Raw genomic sequence first — 23,697 nt, 5'->3', positions numbered from 1 at the left:
ATACTGTATATAGGTATGTCTCTGTTTTAAACGTGCCTTTATTTTACCGGTTTTAAAATAACATACACAAATAAACACACCGTAACTAATTGCTTTGAAATTAATAAAGAACATTATAACCTTTGGCCCATAAAAACTGTCAAACTGGTTCAAGTTGGTGCTGGCTGGTTGGAAATGTTATGTCTTTATTACGTTTTTTTTATAAATGTTTCGCGTGCTGGTTGTTAACTTAAGAATAAACCCCTGTTAATTTAAAATAAATATTATGTAAGTAGATATTAATTGATGAAAAAACTATATAAGAAAAGCACCTATTTTTTAGTACCTACCTACCTATATAATATACCTAATATGATATGTTTAATCGTGTAATGTAATGTTCGTTAGCTTTTTCCTTTTAATTTTATACGAACTTACCCTATTCTTAGACCGCAAGAATTAAAACTACGCAATGCCCTAACCAACCATCCCCTAATTTCAAAATTTTCTCATTTTAAACACAAAAACAGAACACGGGGGATGGTTCTTCCCTGACCTGTCTCACGACCTTTCAAATTTCGAACACAAGATTCTCAATTCAAATTCCTAAATAGACGACGAGACTGACATATAGCGTTCGGAAACACGGATGCCGCCAGCAGGTGTCTTCGCATATGGTTCGTTCAGAAATCGTGGGAACGCAAAATTTACGTAGCCACGGAAACTTGAGATTTTTTTTCTTCTCAAAATGTCTTTGTGTTGATTTCCGTTAGTGTTGTGCAATCCGCTTTGTGCCGAATGATATATTAGTATTGAGTATTTGCATCGTATTGTTCGTTCGATTTATCTATGCATTTGAATTAAGAATGGCGATGGATTGGCGGTACATATTGATTTTCTTGATCGGTGCTAGTTTTTAAGGGATTTTATTGGATATCCGGTTTTATTTTTATTTATTCGTCTACTGAATAAAGTAAGTGCTTATCTTTTGTATTTATTCACAGTTTTAAAATTTATACCGCTAGATATATTGTACTTCTACAAACTTTTATATTTCAAATTTAATTTTTAATATTATTTATAAGTAGTGTTGCCCAAATGCAAGAACAAGACGAGACTTAGCCAGTCTTGGTCTTGGTCTTGCGCCAATACACCTGGTCTTGGTCTTGGTCTTGGTCTTGCGCCAATACACCTGGTCTTGGTCTTGGTCTTGGTCTTGCGCTCCCAGTCTTGGTCTTGGTCTTGGTCTTGCAGCAAGAGTCTTGCAAGTCTTGCAATTACCTATTAGTCTATTACTATTTATTAAAGTTTACTTTTTGATTTTAATAGATATTTTTTTATTCGCTATGTTTATGGTATTAGTCGTAATGCGCATAGGTCCAGTTTTTCATTTTCTTTGATACAGTTTTTTGCATCTCATAGAATTCCTAAGCGTACTTACCTATACACCGAACTGTTACACCTAACTACTCAGTGAAATAGCGCTCTGCAAGACGCAAGAGTCTTGCAGGCTATGTCTTGTTCTTGCTCAAGTCTTGCACGGTCAGTCTTGGTCTTGGTCTTGCTAAAAATACGCGGTCTTGTTCTTGGTCTTGGTCTTGCAAAAACGCAAGAACAAGACCAAGACTGCAAGACCAAGACTGAATTTGGGCAACACTATTTATAAGTAAATAAACTTCACACAACAATCTTGTAACGGTTTACTTTAAGAAAATAAACGTCTTCTTATCTCAACTTATTGAAAGGTTCTTTATCATATTAAGTGTTCGTGAATATTAACTACTGTACTGACATTTTGCCAGATCTGGTCAATCGTCACTTTTAAACTGGCCATTTTTCCGTAACCTCCCCCGTAGCTCTTATTGCGGGGCTGTAAGGTTGGTTATCGTGTGTGTTATGGCATGTAAGGTGATGGGTAAATTGCTGAACACCTGCCAACCACTTCTGCCGTCATTGCTACCACTATTCAGTATTTTTTGAAGAGTTAAGAATCTTTTAGACACGGCATGTTCAATTAATTTTTCCCGGTTTCGTCTAGCCTAAAATATGTTTTGTTTCTTATTTGTAAAAACTGTCAGTGTTTAAAATATTAAAAAAAAATATATTTTAAAATACACAAAATTATTGATTTTATATTTAAAAAAAACATTTAACCTACCGGATCCATAGTTTATTGCTACTAATAAACTGTGCGATTGATTTACTTAGCAGATACGTGCTAAGAACATCACTTCATGGGTGGTTATAAATATAATGTTGGTTATCAAATAACCGACAATTCAAGTAATACCTAGAAGAAATTTAGCGTTGGTCGCCCTTCGGATAGGTAGACTTAGACATCTCCTAAGAAGATAGCATATAAATTTACCAAATTACTCCTAAACGGAAAAATCAAGACATCTAACAGTATCAGAATGTTACCAACTAAAAACGTAAATATTATGTTCAACTTATTCTTTAACCCCCAAATTCATAGAGCTTTTTGACACTTTACCATAGGTTTAAAATTGACGTTGTGTTATACGAATTTAAACTTTTTGACTGACGTAAAGAGTCGAAACTCGTGTGTTTCGAAGTGAATTTTAAGCTTGTTGTAAATTTACAATACCGTCTATGAATTTGAGGGTAAATGTTTAAAAAAATATAGGTTATTATTGGCGAGCGATCATAAAGTTCCACTCTCAAAATGTGGGCATTTTGGAACATCATTCTCGCGACTGAGTTTACCAAATCTATGGTATTGGATTGCAACAGCTTCCGACCATTTCTTCGTACACCAAAACTGGTCTCGATTCAATAGTACGTGTGAAAGAGATAAGTATAGCCCATAGCCCAGGCGAAAGGGACAGCACATTTTGCATTATCTCTCGATGATTGATCAAGTCGGGAAAACACGAGTGAAGTTTTTTTTTTATTTATGTTTGTATTTATAAATAGGTAGATACGTACTGATATTACTTTTACCCATACAATAAATTAATAATTATATTGATTATCTACATACCCACCTAAAAATAAAATCAGATCATATTTTGTTAATTTTCAAAATAAAGAAAATATTAAGGTTCTTCATTTTATCATCATGATTATAAGAGCGGCAAATATAAAACGGCGCATACGCATTTACCAGAAGTAATTTGTATAGAAACACGCTGTATTGGTAAATCAATACCATTATCTTAAAACCACTATAAAAATGAGTTACAGAGTTCCAGTAACCGTTTACGCCGGCATTTTGGAACTCCTTCCTTACGCTTCCAAGTTTAAAACCTCATTTAGTGTGTCGGCCTCCTTGGTACATCTGACAGTAGCCGAATGCAGCCTCCTTGCTCTACCGATGGACTGATACCTCTATGGAATGAGAGATAAAGGTTAAATTTGAATGCCTGCTGACTTCATGGTTGTTGTTGAATCATGAGCGACGTAGAACGGAAATCTTAATGGATCCTGGAACCCGAACTAACGATGGGATCCAGAGATCGATAGCGTAGACCTAGCAATCGATTAGACAGGTTTTCGCGTAATGCTGTGTAGATTTTAAATTTATACGAACAAGAGTATGAAAACTTGTAGAATTTATGATTTTTTTTTATATTTAATTAAATTCAGTGCAACATATTTCAACAAAAGCGCAAAACAGGTTTTTTTATGCACACTCAATAGAGTCAAGAGCAACGAAAAAGTTCCACTACATGTAGAACGCCAAATTGCAGATGGAGCTTTTACATTGCTCGTGAGTCTATTTTGCCTAAAATGAGCATGTCTAATATGTCTATGTCTATACTTTCTATCGCACATAAAGTCTACAATATCATCCATATTAGTGGAGGCAGCTCCGCTTGGTGAGATGGAGGCTTCGAGCCTATCAAGTAATTTAAAGGCTGCTTTTGCATAGCCAGGCATTTTGAGTACATACGTTATTTACTTTACTAAAATAAAATTTATTTAAGTAGACTTCAGGTGTCATGAAGAATATCATTAGGCTAATCAAACTGTAATAATAAATTAATAAAAAAAACATGGCGGTTTAAACGTTTAAAAATCGAATTTGAACGCTTATGGCACTCGCCGCTCAATGCCGCCGTTTTTTTGCAGAAACACGATTTCAAATCTTTACAAAAGCCGGGTGACAATATCGCGAAAAAAAACAAAATCATACGACGGAAACAATGTTTTCACTGCCTTTATTGTGACATTTATTTTCCGAGGTTTTAGGGTTTATTTTTGATCGACTAATGTCCGTTTCTCGAAGTCGGTCTTGGTCGTTTGCTGATTTACTTTGTTGTTGGAAAAACGGTTTTAAAACGTTTTTCTGTAGCACGCGCTTGACGCTTGGTGCGACCGAGGTCTTACGATAGGTTACTGCCCGTTTCAATAACTTTTATCTATCGATGAGTGTCTGTTAATTTATTATTTTTAAACAAATTAAAGCACTCGTAATTAATATTTAGGTACTTACAGTTCGGTTCGAACAACTTTATAATTGTGAAGTTAATTGCTAATATACTTTAGGAAATTGTCAAAGTAACAAACCACCTACTTACTCATTATTTCAAAAATTGAGAATTGGGTAGTTTGACAAAGCACGGCCAAACTACATACTTAACTATCAAGTTTTAAGTACCACAAATATTGTAGGTACTTGCTAAAATTTACAAAAAAATGCTAGTGACTATTAAAAAGTAACACTAATTACAAAACCTTTGTGAATAGCTAATTATGTTTATTTTATAAACAATTTGGCAACCAATCGATTTTACGGTGTTTAACCTGGTTCGATCGGTTTTTAAGAAATTTGTCCGCATGGCCGCGGCGGCATTGGCTGGTTTTTGTCGATCTCAGCCGAGGCCGGTGGAAAACTGAGATTTTTCCATGTTGCAAAATATAGTCAAACAATATTGTATACCTACATTGACAATTCTATCAATGATAAGTCACTAATACTGGAGCTAGGCCAAAAGTACAACCGAAGATAGGCGGAAGTGGCGGGCGTTAGTGGAGACCCTCTGCACCTCTGGGGTGACATAGGACTACAACTACAACAACAAATAATACATATAAACAAAAATACTATCACAATTTCACTCACAACCAAACCATTTGTGTTGTTCATATTCCTCATTTTCATGTCGACACGCTAAAATGAAAATTTTCAGCCAACAGAAGCCATAGCGCATATAGAACACTTCAATGTTTTTTTTGTTTATTTCGTTTAAGCACATAAGTATAGGTAAACTTTCGAACAAGTAAGAAGAATTACATACATTTCCTTGAATAAATAAAAAAACAAAATATTTATGCCTTGTCACCCTTGGTAGGTTGGTTGTTAATCTTTGCTAAGCAAAAAACTAGCCCTTAATAAGGGTTTGCTAAGCCAAAACGCGCCCTTAGGACAAATGGACGAGCCCTTACAATATTACAACCTTAGATAAACGACAAAATGTATGTCCACGATTAATAATAATTTGTCAGTTTTAGCTGCAAAAACCACACGCCATCTTTTTGTCCCAGACAAGAGAATTTGTCTAGAGAAAATTTTACATTTTCATTTTAGGGACAGAAGATTTTAGGGTAATTAGGTTGGGGTGTTATCTATTCTATTAGGTATGGTGTGTGCCGTGGTTTCATAGTTAATAGTTTTAGCTTTGCAATTTATAGGCATTATTATTAATTATAATTACAGGGCAGCATTGTTGCTGTCACTGTCTTAGGCAAACTTTCTGACGCGACAACATCAGAATTATTCTACAGATAACTTATCTAATCATTGAATAACAGCCCCTATTCATAAATAAATACTCCATTACGATTTCTAAAAACTCCAAATTATCAAAAATGTTAAGTGTTGCGTGGTCTGCTTGACCCCTCTACAAATATAGCAAATCCCTTGACCCTTGTTAAACGGTGGTATTAGTTCAAGTCAACCCTTCTACAACATCCTATCTCAAATCATCTTTGTCACCTTGACGTTTTTAAATGACATTCTCGTTCCAAAAGTTCCAAGTTTTTTTTTCTTAGATGCACAGGTTTATATTTTCACCAAGTGAATTTTTCGTTTCAAATATTATCAAAGTCGACACACAATTATTATTTCGAATTGGCAAAAACCAAATCCAAAATTTGTCCCTATGCCTTACCAGGTGACAAGCGGTGGCGATAGACGGGGCAGAAAAAAAACAATATCTGACCCAAATGATTTCCGGACCCCAAGGGGTGCATCCGACCCCACTGACTGGAGCATCTTGCAGACTTCTGACCACGAGGTTCGGACACCCGACCGCCAAAGATCTTGAGACAGTCCTTAGAACAACCATCCAAAAAATCACTTTTCAACTTTGCTGTGTTACATCTGCATAGTTATTTAATGATTGTCTCAACACACCATGAATGATGGGGATTATTATTTAAGTCTCATTAGTGATTCTATTGACTGTCTTAAATCATTAGGCGTGTGGTTGTCAATGATGATAATCGTAATCGTTTTCCTCTTCTTCGTATTTTGTTCCGCTATTTTTTTTAACCTTGCCTTTTGTCCCGCTTGGTTTGTTTTCATCTCCTCTGTGATATGATTAGATCCGTGCTCGTTTAAGCTCTCAAGTGTTTATTTTGATGTTGTGTTGTCCGTTTTTGATTCCGTATTCTGTTGTTGCTTCTGGTGTACCTAGTTTGTAATAATATATTTATATTATCATCGCATCCATTTCAATGTAACCATCGGCGTTACCACAATATCGGATTCATCACAGATGCCTTCCATCGATCCTTCACGAAGACCTATTAAAAGTCAGCTACCACTTCGAATTTCGGGGCTCATGCCATTAAGTAGTGCCCCAAACTTTAATTATGTTTCGACTGTGACCAATCGCGGTCGTGTCTCTTACTTTTTGACAAGTCATGCGACGTGCTACCGAATCCTATTCGAGATAGCAGCACCCAGCGCTGAAACTCCGGCGTTGCGTTCAAAATTATAAAGTTTATTTTCGATTACATCACCGTCGGTGCCGGAATCTCTTGCTGCGAGTCGTAGTTCGCTTCCTCGAATACCAGCTGAGGAAGGAATTTGGGCTCTATTAGAGTTTGATTGAGATTCTTATCGCATCGATTACAGAAGCGATTGTTGTTGAGATTGAGTCGTGTTTGGCCGTCGACTCCGCGGAGCAGCGCGGAGAAGCCTCATTGTTGGGTGAAGCAAACGCACGATGACGCGACACTTCCCTCTTGGAAACTAATTTAGAATATTACAATGAGTATCAATGTGTTGCCGAAACACTCTTTGTGCAGAGCACCGACATAGGACCTCTAATAAGATACTTGTACTTGAATGTAATACTATTAACAGCTGTCAAACAACTCTGAAATTGATAATGTTCGATTCTTTAAGGTTGCTTTGATTTAATGAGCGTACATTTTAATTTACTTCCCTGTGACTTAACCTTTTATTATTTTATTAACGAACCATAACTACATAGTGTAGCGAGATCATAAAACGTGATAGCTCAACAATTTGGTCGTTCACGAGATAAGTTTGAGGAAGCGTCCTAATTGCGCCGCGTGAAAACCTCCGTGAAGCCGACATCCTGCCTCCGACTTCCAACTAAAATAAAAAATTGAGAAGCCATCTTTGTTTAGCCGAGAGCCTGGGCAATTTGTTCCGGCTGCCTGCGGATGTCGTTCAAGGGCAAAATTCACTTTCCGATCTTACGACGAAACTGAGTGGTTCGACGCAAACGAGTACCCACTGTTTAGTTTTTAGATTAGCATCCTGCACTTTTCCCGTGCATGTGATTTGTATGCCAGAGTCCCAATAGTCTATAATTACACTATCCTCGACAATACATTTAATTATGATTGTATTCTAATAGTCTGTTTTGCCTCTATTCCAGGTGTTCGGCTCGAAGGCGGACCTGCAGCTGCACACGCAGATCCACCTGCGCGAGGCCAAGCCCTACCGCTGCACGCAGTGCCCCAAGGCCTTCGCCAACTCGTCCTACCTCGCGCAGCACTCGCGCATCCACCTCGGCATCAAGCCGTACCGCTGCGAGATCTGCCAGCGCAAGTTCACGCAGCTGTCGCACCTCCAGCAGCACATCCGCACGCACACCGGCGACAAGCCCTACCGCTGCACGCAGATCGGCTGCACCAAGGCCTTCTCCCAGCTGTCCAACCTGCAGTCGCACAGCCGCTGCCACCAGACCGACAAGCCCTTCAAGTGCAACTCCTGCTACAAGTGCTTCACCCACGAGAAGGACCTCCTCGAGCACATTCCCAAGCACAAGGAGTCCAAGCACCTGAAGACGCACATCTGCCAGTACTGCGGCAAGAGCTACACGCAGGAGACGTACCTGAGCAAGCACATGAACAAGCACGCGGAGCGCGCGGACAAGCGGCCGCCGATCTCCGCGCTCGGGCTCAGCGGGCTCAACCGCTCGCTGGGGGCCGCCGCGCCCGCGCAGCCCTTCGAGCACCCCTACTGGCCCAAGGTGAGCCCCGACTCGGCGGCGCACATGTCGGACGAGGGCTACCACCAGCCGCGCGAGGAGGAGCAGCTCGAGCTGCAGCAGCGCGCGCTGTTCCACGAGCAGGACGAGCGCGCGCTGCAGCCGCCGGTCTCCTCCGCCAGCTCGGCCTTCACGCCCATCAACTCCATGGCGCCGCACCTCAACGGGCTGACGCACCACGGCGCGCTGCCGGCGCGGCCCTACCTCTACGACCCGCTGCACTTCCAGCAGGGCAAGCAGCAGCCCAGCTCGTTCCCCAACCAGCTCATCTCGCTGCACCAGATCCGCAACTACGCGCACCAGCCGGCGGCCGCGCTGCTCCCGGCCGACCACCTGCTGCCGCACTCGCACTCACACAAGGACAAGCAGTAGCTGCGACTCGCTCGCGACTCACCTAGTACTTATTGATCGTCTGGTATTACTAGTGTATAAATTAATGAATATATTAGATGAATCTCTCGAAGACAGTGGTATTAATTGTATGAAATACGAAATTTTTGTCGTCGTTCGCGACTCATGTTTTAGACTTTAATGTGTATAAATACTCGAAATTTTGTCAGTAGATAGCCGATGTATTGGAATTAGATGTTTTGTTTCACAATATTGGTCGTGCACAAGTCAGTTTCTTTCGTTAATTCTGTTACTGGTCTGTGAGTTGATGTTTCATACAAAATGATACAACATCGAATAGGCGACATTTAACTTCTGTAAAATATTTGCCACTTGCCTGATCACCATTATTATGAAACTATTTTACTCCTTTATCAGTTTACAATTCGATGATCAGGCAATTGATAAATATGCTTCACCGAAAACTTATAAGTCTCTTCAAAAGAAGTAATATTTAAATTAATAGTATGTGGCCTAAATAGATATTTATTGGTTCTATGAATTAGTTTTCCTTAAAATTACTGTCTTCAATGTTGTAGGCATAACGCCCTGTGCTTTTTTTAAACAAATATAACTGGTTTTAGTGAAAACTAATATTTAGAATGTACAACAAGCATAATAAAAATAATAACTGAAAGTTCCTGACAGAGGTATAGATTACAATACCAATACTATGTGAATATCTTCCTAAGTATTTCTTTTTCCTGTTCTTCTATCAACTGTGTCTACTTCACTTGCATTTTTCGTATTGTAACATGAGAATAAGTGTCAGATCTCAGAAACACTACATTTGCACTCAGTTCCTACTTAGTTCATATTACTTTTAATTTGTAGCTTTATTTCACGATCTAGCTTATTAAAATCTATTCTCCTTTTACCCATACAAGTTTTGTTGATTTAGAAAATGTAGTCTTCCTCTAGGGTTGATTCCTTAATTTCAAAATATTCTTTTTTCGGTATTCTGAAGGTTGAATATGTTTTCTAAATAAAAACGTACGTACGAGTGATCAAACTTTATCGAGTGGCCAAAATCTACATTTAACTGTTGGAAGCGGAACGTGTGGGGCGCTCTTTTGTAAATATTTTGTAAATACGAGACTTTTTTGACAAAACCTTGTTATTAAAATATTTTTTGTATAATTTAGTCTAAAGCTTATGCTCAACGATTTTAGCTGTTAAGAATGTTTTGTCATCATCACAATATACAAATCGAAATTCTTCTACATCTTATTTTCCTAAATCTGTCTCTTCTTTTTCGATTTCTTTCGAAATTGTATAATTTTTTAATTATTTAAGACTTCTTTGATGTATACGAGTATCGTTGATTATAATTTAACAAGTAATTGATATCGGATGTATGATAAATCATGTGATAGAGCAAACGGGACGGTCGAAGAGATGTGGAAACAATCTTGTGCTTCGAAAATGATGTAAAATGTGAAATTTTTGATTAGGTTTAAAATTGTTAGGTTGTGGTCATTTGTGATGATAATCGTGGACGTTATTTTTAAGGTTCCCAAGGGATCGATGTCAGCCGCTCTGTCCTGTCACAAACTTAGCCAAATCTTTTTTATTATTTTAAGTTCTTGTACAAAGATAGAGTATTGTTTTAAGGAATTGTACGGCAATAGTTAATTCTTCCGAATTTGTTTTGTTATTTTCGTAATTATTATGTGAAAGCTCTTGCACTTTTTACTGTATAGTATTGTTTTAATCAGAGCAAAGATGTTTAAAAATGAAAGCAAATATGAACGATTTCGTGGATTTTTTGTGACAAAAACCCAATATCTCTCTATTTAAGTAGAAATGTGATATTGTAATTGATTTTTTAGATAAGTGTAAACTGTTTATTATAATTAAAAATACTTATTTTTGTAAGTAACTTGTTTTACAGTTTAGTTTCGCTTGTTCGGCGTTTCTATTAATTTTGTCCAAAAAGGAGCGAAATTTTTGTTACTTAAAATCGATTAAAAATAAACTACAACTATGCCAAGAATATAAAATATGGCTTTTCATTGCTTACCAACCTTTTTATTCCAAGTAAAATGTAAAATTGAATACTATTCGCAATAAGAGTAGCAAAACACTGGAGGAAGTTAGCTTAGTGCATTTACACGATAGAAGAAGAATACTATCGTCAAAACCAGTTCACGATCGGCAGCTCTAGTTTATGCTCTACATTAGGTAGTTTCTGCTCTACTTTAGGTAGTTTCTGCTCTACGCTAATCAATTTCTGCTCTACATTCGTTATTTATTGAAATAAAAGAATCACGGAAGTTTTCACCTTTATTTTAGTTAACAGTCGCAGAATATATTAAACATTAATTTAAACTTAATATAGATATTTACAATAAACATGGGGTCATTCTACCTACGTAGGTAAAAAATCATACTGCACAAACCATACAAACCCGAAGCATAATAAGTACTTAAAATAATATATTATGTAACTATTTTTATAATGTAAAAACGCAATTTATTTGATAGATGAGCTTTACCGCACATTTAAAAGCAGAGTTTTTTTTGTTATTATTGTGATAGAAAAACCTGTGGTTTAAAATGTGTTGCTCCTTGAAAATCAAGCAGATTCGTTTTTAACGCACTTTTTGTACAAAAAGTGGGAAAAGAACAAACGTTCCCTAAACTGTAAAATATCCAAGACTTCTTGAAAAATAAGATGCGTTTTTACAAATCTTAAAATTAAATGGGGAATACTTAAATTGATTCATAATTTTATATGCTTTGTCATTTAGTCGCCCTATAGCTAAATGAGAAACATATAAAAGTGACTTATTTAAAAACTCTTTGGTACAACATTTCTGAGGTTTAAAATTTTCATTTACTTATACCTAATAAGTTATGAGATATATCCAAAGATATTAAATTAGATAATACATAAAAAATAATAGATTAAATAGATGTTTAAAAAGGGAATAACAAACACAAGTCAAATATAAAAAAAAACTTAAAACTATACTTTGGATCACAAAAAGAATATTTTTCATAAAAATGTGTTCTTTTCTACAGAGATCATATTTAGTAAAAAGTTATATAAAAATCCAAGTGCGATGTCTTTTTGTGATCTAAATCTTGTGCGATAAATACAAAAATCAATAAGTAGAAACATACAGTAGCAGCAGCGATCAAACAAATGAATGAAAATAAAGCAAAGAAACTTGTCAAGAGCTCTAAAACCTTTTTTTTTAAATTAAGCATCTAAACCTAATTCGTGTTTATAAATAACTTTTTCTTCCCATTCCAATTTTAAACACAAAAATACCTAACGCTCAGCGGAACCAGAACCAAATTCTAATTTCAAATATTTAAAAAGTTCTACACTAAAAATTTTGCGACCGCTGCCACCAAAAGGTTTTAAACATTTTAAACGTCAACCTTGTAAGGAGATCCGGGAATATGGTCCTCTCCCCATTTGACGATGACGATGTAGTCCCCCCTGTCTCTGACCACGTAGGAACACTCGTAGTTGTGGCGACCCTTGTGCTTCACTTGGACCTCATCGCAAGGGCCTTTGGGTCCGTAGATACCCACGAACAGGATGTTGGTGCCTGGATGGAAAGTAAGTTTTTAGATGAATATAATAGCATGTATCTTGATTGGTCTCCAAAATAACCGAACAGACAAAATAAATTTAGGTCTATAATAGGTGAAATCTATAAAATTTAGCAGAATTGGCGTCCCTGGTCTATCTTTCTGGGGGACTGACGAAGAATTTAAACCAATTACCTATATGAATATTTAAAATTATAAAATAACTCAAAACTCACCAGCATCACCGCAATGGACAGAGAACTGGTTGTGCTTGTTGAGATAGGCCTTCTTCAGCCCCATGCCCTTGCTGGTGACCTTCGTGGCATCAGACTTGAAGTGAGGCAGCACCGGACCCTGCTTGGCGCCTGCCTTGGAAACCTTCTGGACGGTTTCCACCGTCACTGATGACGTCTCCTGAGCGCCTACCTCGGCTAGGTTTCCACCTGAGGAAACGGGATTGGTAAGTAAAGAAGTAAGGTAATGAGGAGGAGTTTAGGTTTATGTTAAAATCACCTGAAAATGATGAGAAATGAGCGCATTAATGTTAAATGGGCTATCGTAAATATTAATTATCAATTAACAATATCTGCCAGATCCATAAAAGTTATGGCAGACTGTTTAGTGGGATTAAAATATTGATTGATAATGTGATTGACAATCGTGATGCGGTAGTTCAAAACAAGTTCGAACTGATGAATCCTTTCCTCCCTATGTTGACGTATACAGACAACAGAGATACAAGAGCAACAGGTCAAACTTATAACAACTCACCAGTAGCCTCAATCTTGAACGGAGAGCCGACTATGTGGGCGCCGTTGTACTTCACACTCATGTAGTAGAAGCCAGGGGCCAGGGGGGTGTAGCGGACCTGGGAAGAACGAGCTGGTTTAGGAAGAATTTCTATCATAAATCTTCTTCTAGTGTGTAGTGAAATAATTAGCCAAGTACTCTGAAAGATTGCATTCACAACGAAAAAATTTCGTGCAAGGATCAACATGAAAGCGATGGCTGTATTGGTAATGGGTAGGTCACATCTTGCGAGCATCATCATCATCATCAGCAAATAATCATCCACTGCTGGACATAGGCCTCTCCCAAGGAGCGCCACAGCACTCGGTCCTCGGCCTTCCTCATCCAACCACTACCCGCCACCCGCCTAAGGTCGTCAGTCCAGCGGGCAGGAGGGCGTCCCACGCTATGTTTGCCTGTTCGTGGTCTCCCCTAGAGAACTCGTCTACCCCAACGGTTATCGGTTCTTCGGCAGATATGACCAGCCCACTGCCACTTCAGCTTGCATATTTTGACAGCTATGGTAACCTTAGTCCTCTGACGGATAACCTCATTTCTGATACGATCCATCAGAGAAACCCCCAAGCATAGCTCTCTCCATAGCACGCTGAGCGACTTTAAATCTTTAAATCTTGCAAACACCCGAGTAAATATGTTCTAGATTCACATGTTTAATAATACGGATTCACAATTTCTCTTCTCAATTATCTCATCATCATCATCAGCTGGATGCAAATGTCTCCCGAGAAGCCCCACCACCACAACCCGCAACACTCTATCTGCCTGATAACCTATCCTCATCCAGCCACTATGTTACTGAGTGTAAGACCGTAGGTCCAGCGGTCAACTGGTGTTCCACTAACCTTGTACCCCTCTTCGACCTCCGTGCAGTCCATGGCGACCCTGGAGGGCCCGTCCATGGTGACGGCGAGGATGCCGGCGCCGGCGTTGCACGTGTCGATTATCAGGTCTGTCTTCACACCTGGCAAGGGAATTGGAGTGTCAGAATTGATTGTAAGTGGTCGTGGTTAGATTGCTGGATATCGTGTGTATCAAGTGTTCTAAGTTTGTAAGCTTTATGATACGGCATCAGTCAGTCAATCATCAATGATAATGTGCATAAACATCTAAACAGATCACCATGCCAGTACTAATGCTACTAAGGCGACTTCCATCACTGTTGTCATCATCAACTTTAATGTTCCACGGATAGCACTAAATGCGAATGAAATTTTTTTATTAGGTAAATCCGCACAACCAAGAAATATATCACTATAACTAATTTAACCATCACTGTTCATTTCATCATCATTGTTAGGAAAGTATCTCTATGTTTATCATCATTATCTATCTCTCAGTGTTCATCTCCTTTATCATCATTAGAAAAATATCACTTCTCTTTATCATCATCAGCATCAGTCAGCCTTCATCTTCATCATACTAATAATCATCATCATTATCCCACTAACCAGTCTTGACGGCGCCCAGGCCGGGCCCGTGCGCGTGCACGGCTGCGGGGTCGGCGTCGTCCTTGCCCACTTTGATGCGCAGCGGCGACGCGGGGATGTGCACGCCGTTGAACTTCACGTTGATGTTGTGGACGCCGTTCTCGCGCGGCATGAACCTGGTGGTGAAGAATAATGTTATAAAGCAAGGAAATTTGGAATATTACTGACAAAGAACAGATGGATTTTGGCCAGAGAATAACAAAATAGTTAAATGGCTGAAACTTAAGGCTAAAACGTCAATTAACTTAATAACAGTCTACCAACGATTCACAAAGGCTCTATCACTAAGGAGAAGATAATTATGGCTTTTCAAATCTAAATAATAAATAATCTAATACACTCACGAGCAATGAAAAAGTTACAGTGACAATTGTAGCTAATTACTCCTTTCTAAACGGAAAAGGCTAGGTTAATTACGCCGTCTTCAGTATTGAAGAACATTTAACAGCCCATCAGAATAGTACCAAGTGAAAACGTAAATATTTTGATCAAAGTCTAAATGAAATGTTAAAAAAATTGGGGTCATTTCGAATACCAAAAGATGTACCTACTTTTTTATTGCTTGTGAGTGTATTCAATAATGTAACAAAGACAGCAGTTTGCAAATTGGAGTATGGAATGCAATATGGCCATAACCATGGCAGAATGGATGGAGATGATGATAAAGTAAGTGATGAATTACCTGATGCTGTACTGGTCTCCGTCGATGTTCTGGATGAAACAGTCGTCGGTGGTGCCGGATGGCGCACGAACCTGATAGAAATAAAAAAAATAAATGAATAATTTGTTTTACATTCTGAAAGACATACCATTTTTTATACACACCAGGATCTATTGTTTTCGTCAAGCAAAAGAAAGAAATGTCTTTATAAATATTCCCCAAATCATAGTACCGAATTTACGCTCTGTTCACCCTTATTAATTTTTATAACGCGTTTCGTACGCAAGACTTTCCTAAGAAAAATTCATCATTCTTGTCGAGTTCTCATAAAATATTGAAGGAGGGGCAGAAAGCTGAGAATTATTCGTGGTCAGTGGCGGGGTGCCACAGGGCGTGATATTGGGTCCTATCACGTGCTGTGTATGTTTTATTACATTTTTTTGTTGGCATAAGGGCGTGAGGAGTGTGTGCCACTAAGTGAAAATTTATGAGATTTCCGCGCTATGTTTGCATGATTTAGCTGGACTTATACGAGTTGTTTATGGTCTGTGTAAGTATACTGAAAATGGAAATGTAAATAAAGGAAAATGCCACGTATTTATGCAAATTATGAACGGAATAACCGTTGCTAATGAGGTAAGTTTACGTTACTTTACGAATATTAGGGACACTTTATTCAGTGCATGAAATAAATCTCTTAAAATAACGTATTTAGTTGGTACTTAATTTAAATTCTCCGCCATTCTCACCCCTACTCTTCTTAGGGCTGATTTTCAATAGTCAGTTAAATGTTATCTGAGGAATAAAATTGTTGCTGTCACTGTCTAATTTAGGGCAGATTTTTCAAGAGTCAGATAAATGTTATCCGTCGAATAAAATTGTTGCTGTCACTGTCTAATACTACTACTATTTTATTTATTTATTTATTTTTTATTATAGGAAAACTTACAGCTAATTTATTTTACATAAGAATTTTAAAATAGTTACAGATAGCCAATTACAAGTTTTCACTTATATGTTACAGACAAGTAAAAAGATAATTGCTCCAGTTAATCAATGGTTTCAAATTAATTAATAATGTTAATCATTACTTATTTATTTCAATAATATTACTAAATATTCAGACGCGAACTGTCGCGCTGTCTGATACTGATCAGAATTATTTCTCAGATAACTGTTATCTGGCTATTGAAAAATCAGCCCTTACATTACTAAGCTCGGACACCGCATCTGTCACAAATCCGCAATTCGACGGCAATAACTCGCGACACACTCTGAGTGTTCCCACCATATATCAACTGACCCCAACTGGACGAGAAGCCCCTATTATTGCGCTTTGTGTGATATGTATTGGAGAGACACTATTAAACATGTCTTGTAAAGTTATACTTACTTTATGAGGGTTTTTGTAAGAAGCAGCTATTATTATTTTCTTGTAGAAGATATGTTATGAGACGTTATGAGCGTTGAAATACGCACCTACCTTACGCTATAAGAAAGTACGCAAACGTCGATAAAACAATTAAGTATACCGTTTATAAAACAAAGTAAAATGTTGTAGAATGATTCTTTTTAAAGGAAAGCTTAACTTTAGCTCGCTAAATAGGTAGGTATTTATTAAATGAAATCAGTGGGATGATTACAAAGAATAGAGTCCTTTGCGATACCCTGCGCAATTGCATCTCTTTGTTTGTGGATGATAAACACATTTAAATGGACATGTGTTACCATCACCACTAAACATTACCTATCAATAAAAAAAAAACCTTAAGCAGCGTCGTTCGCTTGTCAAATCTAGCGTAACTTGTATGGATCTGACAGATGTTTGACAGTCGAACGTCGCTGCTTATGGATCATTAACTGCTAATGTTCAATGGTGGTATCTCGACAGTTCACACCCCACTCTCAAGCTTCCACCGCCACACTTACCGTAGCATTCAAATCCCCCTTAGCCCCGTTCAGCCTGATGTAGAACTGGGCGGGCTTCTCCACCTGGGCACTGTCGGGGAACTGGGCCACCTCCAGGAGATGATGGCACCTCCAGGTGATGGTGCCATCACCTCCAGGAGATGATGGCACCTCCAGGTGATGGTGGCAGACTGAATGCCAGGGTGGCAGTCATTTCGTCTCCTTATTACATGGTTACTGCTTCTACGTCACTCAGAGAGCTTCCATTCACGCCTCGACTGCACTCTTGCTCGTGACTAAGCGCTGTGACCATATTGTCTGCAGCAAATGCTGAGCTGGTGCCTTTTTGACGCTCTGGACAGCGACCTTCTATATTATTCTTTGTTCTGTTTTTGTTGTTGTATAACTGTTCCTATATCTTAACTTACCGTAGCATTCAAATCCCCCTTAGCCCCGTTCAGCCGGATGTAGAACTGGGCTGGTTTTTCCACCTGGGCACTGTCGGGGAACTGGGCCACCTCCAGCAGGTGCGCGTCCCCGATGGCCGGGCTGATGTACACCTTGAAGGGGGAGTCCGGGATGTGCTGGTCGTTGAACTTGAGCCCGATGCGGTATTCACCTGAGGGTAGACGATGGGGTTAGCGTTTAGATTCTGGCATCTCTTATAATTCATCATAGATGATCACAAACCATCATGTCAACTGATTGGAAACTAACTATAAAATACTTTAAGCCAATCAATCAAGGCCCCATTGGATAACGGAACGGAAAGAATACCCATTACTTAAGTTATCCTACTATAAGTTGTAAGTGATAGTAAAGCAAAACATGCTTCAGGAATATGCATACTTAAAATTATTGTATTCTGAAATTTTAACATCAATTGTTATCCCTGAAATAAATAAGTGAAACGCAAGCGAGCTCTCTAACTATACACAATTGAATTCATCTCATAGGTCAAAAGCCTTCTGTTAAGGACTTTCCGGTTTATTTTTACAAAACAACCCCTATGTTACGTCACCACCCAAAACCCAAAATAACAATATGTGATATAAGACCTCCAGCTGTTGATACATTTGCAAAAACCCTAGTTTTTATCTTTAACAAGGTCCATAAGAAAAGAGGATGTGGCGGGCAACGAACTTGGGACATTCGTAACATGTCAATACTACCACTTTGCATCAGATCTACATCATTATTTGGTTCACAGGGCAGGCCCGCTTCCACCACCCAACTAGGCTACAAATTAAGCTCGTTTAACTTGAGTTTAACAACGATACATTTGCTTATACGGTAGCTTGCTAATTGACTCTGGTGATTTGATTTAAGTGTGTACTTGTACATGTTTGGATCGTGTTGCAATTTATTTTTATTTAGAACCTAGGTAGGGTAACCTAGGGAACTTTGAATAGATTATGAGCTTATATGAAACTCTTATTGGGAAGGTATAATTCTCTCCTGTTGTGTCGGTCATGTCACTATGGTCACTATCTTTATAGTTAAAGTAACAGTGCCCTGTTACTTTAACTATAGGTTGAAGGAAATCTATAATCTAATCTACCTTTAATACATCTGAATATCCACTAATCCAATCCAACAATAGAAAAATAAGAACGAAAAAATGAGTGTCAGTGTACATACTTCCCTCTCTACTAAACTTATTTAAAACTAGGGTTTAACTCCACGGTGTAGCCTACCACTAATTCCGAAAACAAAGTATACAAAGAAGCGAATCAAGAAAAAAAAGAGATTTTTACTTTTTGATCCGCAAAAAACTTTCAAAAAAGCCCGTATGGGATGCAAATAAATCCGTTCAGCCAATATGCCCACCTTGGTAGATCAGACTCTATGTTGAAAAAGTGAAAGAGCATCATTATAATGTTAAGGGTTCTGTCTATAGTTACGGTAGTAGTTTCCTGTATCTAGCTGCTGTCAGTCTTTGATACCTACCCCTATCTTTGCCATCAAGTAGTTATAGGCATAGTTAATAGTTATTGTTTTTTTATGACTAATTACATTTATAACTATGCAATTTTATTTGCTATAATGTGGATCCTAATCTTAGAATATCGTGGTTAATACCTAAGTAGAACATTGTTAACCAAAGGTAAAGATAAAATTATTTATTTCACAGAGGGTTAGGTTAAATACCTAAAAATCTAACCTACTTTTATAGATCGAGTAATTAAGAAATGTGTCAAATAAATAATAAAATGACTTATAGTTCTTGATCTTCTATTAAAGAAACACAACAATCTTCATTCACAGCAGCAGAGTTAGCGTATCGCAAGCGGGACCCTAAAATTATTTGCAAAAATTTAAATTTCCTCCCATTCGCGAATACAGAGAAGAAATATTAGTGCGTTCGTTAGTCCATGTATACCGACTGACTGACTGACTGACGTGCATCTTGTGAAGTGACTTTTTTAGCCAAAAAATTCAAATTAGGTTTTTCAAGAACTTTCGTCAGGTTTTTAGGGCGACGAACTAAATTTATTATTGTATTTGTCGGTGAGTTTTTGTGGGAAACGAGGGGTAGTGATATGTTTAGTTTGTATTGTTTGATTAAGTTATTTGGACTTTTCGTTTGAAAGAATACTGTCTTGGGTATTTGTGACGTAAATGATATACTTACCTGCATATAATACGGATTTGTTAGAATTGGTAGAGGTGGCTGGTAGTGGCTGGACTAGGGAGGCCAAGGACTACTGTGAAGACTGCAACTGGGCAAACTTAGTATCATCATCACAACCCTGCTGGGGCACGGGTCTCCTTCCAATGGAGGTAGGGTTTTAGGCCTAGTCCAGCACGCTGGCCTAGTGTGGGTTGGTGAACCAGTATCGAGAACCTTAGTATGAGTAACCCCTAAACAATTAGTTAGGTTGTCTATGTGAATAAATTGGATGAAAACCTTATAATTTAAAAAGAACTTTCTGTTTGCAACGATTAAACTATGGCTTGCCAAGACTTTGACGAAAAAAACTAACAGTCGTTCTCTCGTTTTATCTAAGCTTCCTGTCAATAATAATTCTCATGTTTCTTTCATATTTACCTAACGATAGTACAACCAACCTATTATTTTTATTGCTTGTGTCTTTTGTATGTAAAGAATTGAAGATTTGTATCCAAGACTAAACACTACGACTGTTCAATTAAAATTACTTTATAATCGGAAACGATCGTTTAAGTTTTATGAACCATAAAAATACATAGACATAATAATGACTAGAATAGAATTACTATTTATTTCTAGTAGTGGCAGCTCTAGGCAGGTGGACACCAACGTGCAACCGCCGCGATGACACCTAGAGGTACTTAACTAGGAACAAATTGTGTGGGTAGAAGAGAAATAAGTTCGCAAATATAATGTCGATGACTAACAACCATAGTTGCTAGTGTACAGAATGTTATAGAATTATGCAACTGATATAGCACCGGTAGCGGTTATGACATCCATATCCTATTGAAACTACTCATTAAGATTTAACTAAAATGCATTAACGTTTGATTGCCTGAAAAAGTGTATTTGTGAATTATCTGATGTACTTCATCATCAGTCTGTCAATATTGTAAGATTCTTCTTCTATTAGAAATGTATAAATCAAGGTTGGAAATGGATATTCAGCGATCAAATATTTAATGCACTAAATAATTGAAATAAGAGGTCTCCTTATTATCCAAACTATAAAGAGAATGTTATTTTTTTTTTGCTGTTTTATATGAATTCAATTATTATAATAAGAGATCATAATAATTTATTTCTAAATAAAATTAAATCTTTGTACTGTACATAGTTATCACTGAAATATGCCAAACCTAAATATGCTAAGTACACTATCTTTTCCTCTTTATTGTATTAGTGCAAATGTAGATTAGGAGCTCATCCTCCAAACTCCGTGTTCCGTGCTCAAAACAATTACTTTAAAATTATACGTAGAATTATTAAATGGCGTCAGCTGTACGCAATGAGTATTTAAACATGATGGCGGAATCATTAGATTAGCTTTGCAAATGTGCGGTGGTTATGGGGTGACGTCGACTGCTGTAGACCAACCGAGGGTGTCTATATCATATTCAACCTACTCTCTTAAGATGAGATGAGAGACAGTATAAAATTAAGTCAATGGGTTAAGTTCTATGGGCTACCTAATGTTGAAACTTCTAGTTTTTCCGGCTAAGATAATTTTACTAAGAGTTAAAAGTTTGTTGACATTTGAAAACGTATGTATGTATATTGTCATTTATAAAGAACTAGCGTTTCCCGCGATCTTTGCTTTGGCTTCAAAGGTTTCTCGTGGGTATTCCGGCTTACAACATATGTGTTAATCCAAGGTGTCTACATGCCTATCTAGCCGTTTTTCTCTGAAAGAGTAACTTCCATACTTACACACTGTCACGTTTATAATATTAGCAGGATGAGTCGTAGTATATTACATAATACAAGAAAGATTAAGGTAAATGTAAATTTGCACTACTAGTCGGTGGATTAGTAATAAGTTCCTTACTCAGAAGCCACAATCAAGCAATATTTATTTCAGCAATCGCCCGCATAACCGTCAACCGACTCGGGAAGGCCAAAACTCCGCCGCGAAAACGAAAGCGCTCAAAAACTCGTCCAAAAGTCAACATTCCATCATAGCGCCACAGAGACCGCTCTCCAATCCTCCTTTTTTCACCGATTACTACCATCGGGAGGTCAATTAAAATGACTCCTAAACACCAGGGGCCCGGAATGCTGACTCTAAACTGAATTTGCTGGCCGTCCGTCCAGCGGCCATTGTATTCGGCAGAATAAAAAATCCGCGCGCACCCGACAAAGAAGCGACCGCTTTTTGTCACCGCATCTCTCATAAGTGTATTGCGATTAGAAATTTCTGCCGAATTCCTCCGAATAATGACTTAAGCGGCCGCCTTTTGAAATTCGAATGCCCGTTTTTCCCGCGTCTACACTCCGGTAAGGCGACGGGAACGCGCAAGGGCAGCGCTGCCTGTAATTTTTGATTAATTATAATAACATTATAAGCATTTTGGCAGTTTTGTGTTGATAGTTGGGATTCTACGTTTTTGTAGCGAGAGTAGTGAGCAAGGCGCAAGCATCTTCTTAGAATCGCTAACGACAAGTGTAAACCATTTGCGAGGTTGTAACTTCAGATGTTTATTCTGAGATTAAATAATTTAAAAAAACAATCAGGATACTAAAAGAAATTTTTCTTTCCCTACTACGACTATCTACGAAATTTCTTTTGAGGATTCCTTGCAGTTACTTAGGAGAAAAAAAATGTAAGCTTTCCCTTATGTAATTTTATTTGAATGAATCGAATCTTTTTATTACATAAGTAGCCTAGCCTAGAAGGTGGTGAAATGACAATAGATTTAGGCCCGGTATAGCTACTGTTAGTATCTTCTAAAAAGTTCCAGTTACACCTTACAATTATTAGACTTATAAACCTTTAGCTTGGAGTTTTTCAAATCAACCCCAACGGAATTCCAGAGGGAAATCTCAAAATCAGTCTACCTATAAAACATTGACTTGAGGCACGCTTGAAAATTATGACTTTCATTAAGAAAAACGCCGCCCGTAACTCCTGGCTGGTCGTCCGCGAAGCGACATCCGTACTCATTAAAAAAAATACGCGTCTTACTGGCCACTTACAAAAAACGAAAACAAAGTTTAAAAAATCGAACTGTCAAAATGGTTCGCAGTAAATTTTGCCGTGGTCGTGGTCAAGCTGGTCCCCATTGGCCAGGGCTGAGGTGGGCGGGAACTCCGAATAAGGAATGCGTCGGTCGATTTATTTATGAAGTACATTTGAGTGGTATTGTTGTTGCACTATGCAGAGGGCGGGGGTAATCTGACTTGGAGATTGAAGCAGACACTCGTAGTTCACGTAAACTTGGTGGTTGGATTTTGGAACTTTATGGGTGACTTTTGTAGGTGATTTTCCGCCGTAGATTAAATAAAAGCTCCGCCTTGGCATCGTACGCAACGGACGCATCGCATTCATCCAGTATTCTTTGTATAGTAATTCACACAAGTGACACAAGTGCGTTCACTTCATCGGCATTGCCGTCGTCGATTCTCCATACATTTATGAGAAACTGTTTGGTCCGATACGTACGATACCCATAGGTGGGCGCTCTAGGACCAATGTCAAGATGAATATGATGATGATGATGATGATGGACTCTCAGGGGTTGATTTTAGTTTTGGTGCTTATTGTGGGTAATTATGTTTACCACGATCTGGCTCTTCGTTACCTAGGTAAGTACCTACCATAATACTTAATCTTAATTTTATTGAGAAATCTAATTGCGAATAATGCGCTACCATAAAGCATTGTCAGATCTTGGGTTAAATTAATTACTAAAATTTAGTTTATTATTATGTTTTCCTTTTTTTTACCTCGTCACATCC

General features: G+C 38.0%; 2 protein-coding genes across 4 annotated transcripts in view; one reads left to right on the top strand and one right to left on the bottom strand.

Annotated features, from left to right (window-relative positions):
- The window catches only part of LOC105385502 (zinc finger protein rotund), a 132,963-nt gene extending 122,042 nt beyond the window's left edge, over positions 1-10,921 (top strand). For 2 of the 3 annotated variants that reach the window (XM_038110285.2, XM_038110284.2), the window contains exon 8: positions 7,863-10,921. In XM_038110285.2, coding sequence (XP_037966213.2) covers positions 7,863-8,849 — 987 coding nt within the window. In that variant the 3' untranslated portion in view covers positions 8,850-10,921. The remainder of the gene's footprint in view (positions 1-7,862) is intronic. The other variant, XM_038110286.2, reaches the window with a different exon arrangement.
- Positions 10,922-11,140: 219 nt separating this feature from the next.
- The window catches only part of LOC105385518 (filamin-A), a 29,753-nt gene continuing 17,196 nt past the window's right edge, over positions 11,141-23,697 (bottom strand). Inside the window, exons 13-19 of the mRNA XM_038110272.2 lie at positions 17,711-17,901; positions 15,396-15,466; positions 14,675-14,829; positions 14,069-14,187; positions 13,188-13,284; positions 12,653-12,859; positions 11,141-12,433 (exon numbers count right to left, since the gene is read on the bottom strand). Coding sequence (XP_037966200.2) covers positions 12,249-12,433; positions 12,653-12,859; positions 13,188-13,284; positions 14,069-14,187; positions 14,675-14,829; positions 15,396-15,466; positions 17,711-17,901 — 1,025 coding nt within the window. The 3' untranslated portion in view covers positions 11,141-12,248. The remainder of the gene's footprint in view (positions 12,434-12,652; positions 12,860-13,187; positions 13,285-14,068; positions 14,188-14,674; positions 14,830-15,395; positions 15,467-17,710; positions 17,902-23,697) is intronic.

The sequence above is a fragment of the Plutella xylostella genome, chromosome 27, assembly GCF_932276165.1.
Source record: "Plutella xylostella chromosome 27, ilPluXylo3.1, whole genome shotgun sequence".
NCBI classification, from domain to species: Eukaryota; Metazoa; Arthropoda; class Insecta; order Lepidoptera; family Plutellidae; genus Plutella; species Plutella xylostella.
This window is presented reverse-complemented; position numbering and strand designations above follow the sequence as displayed.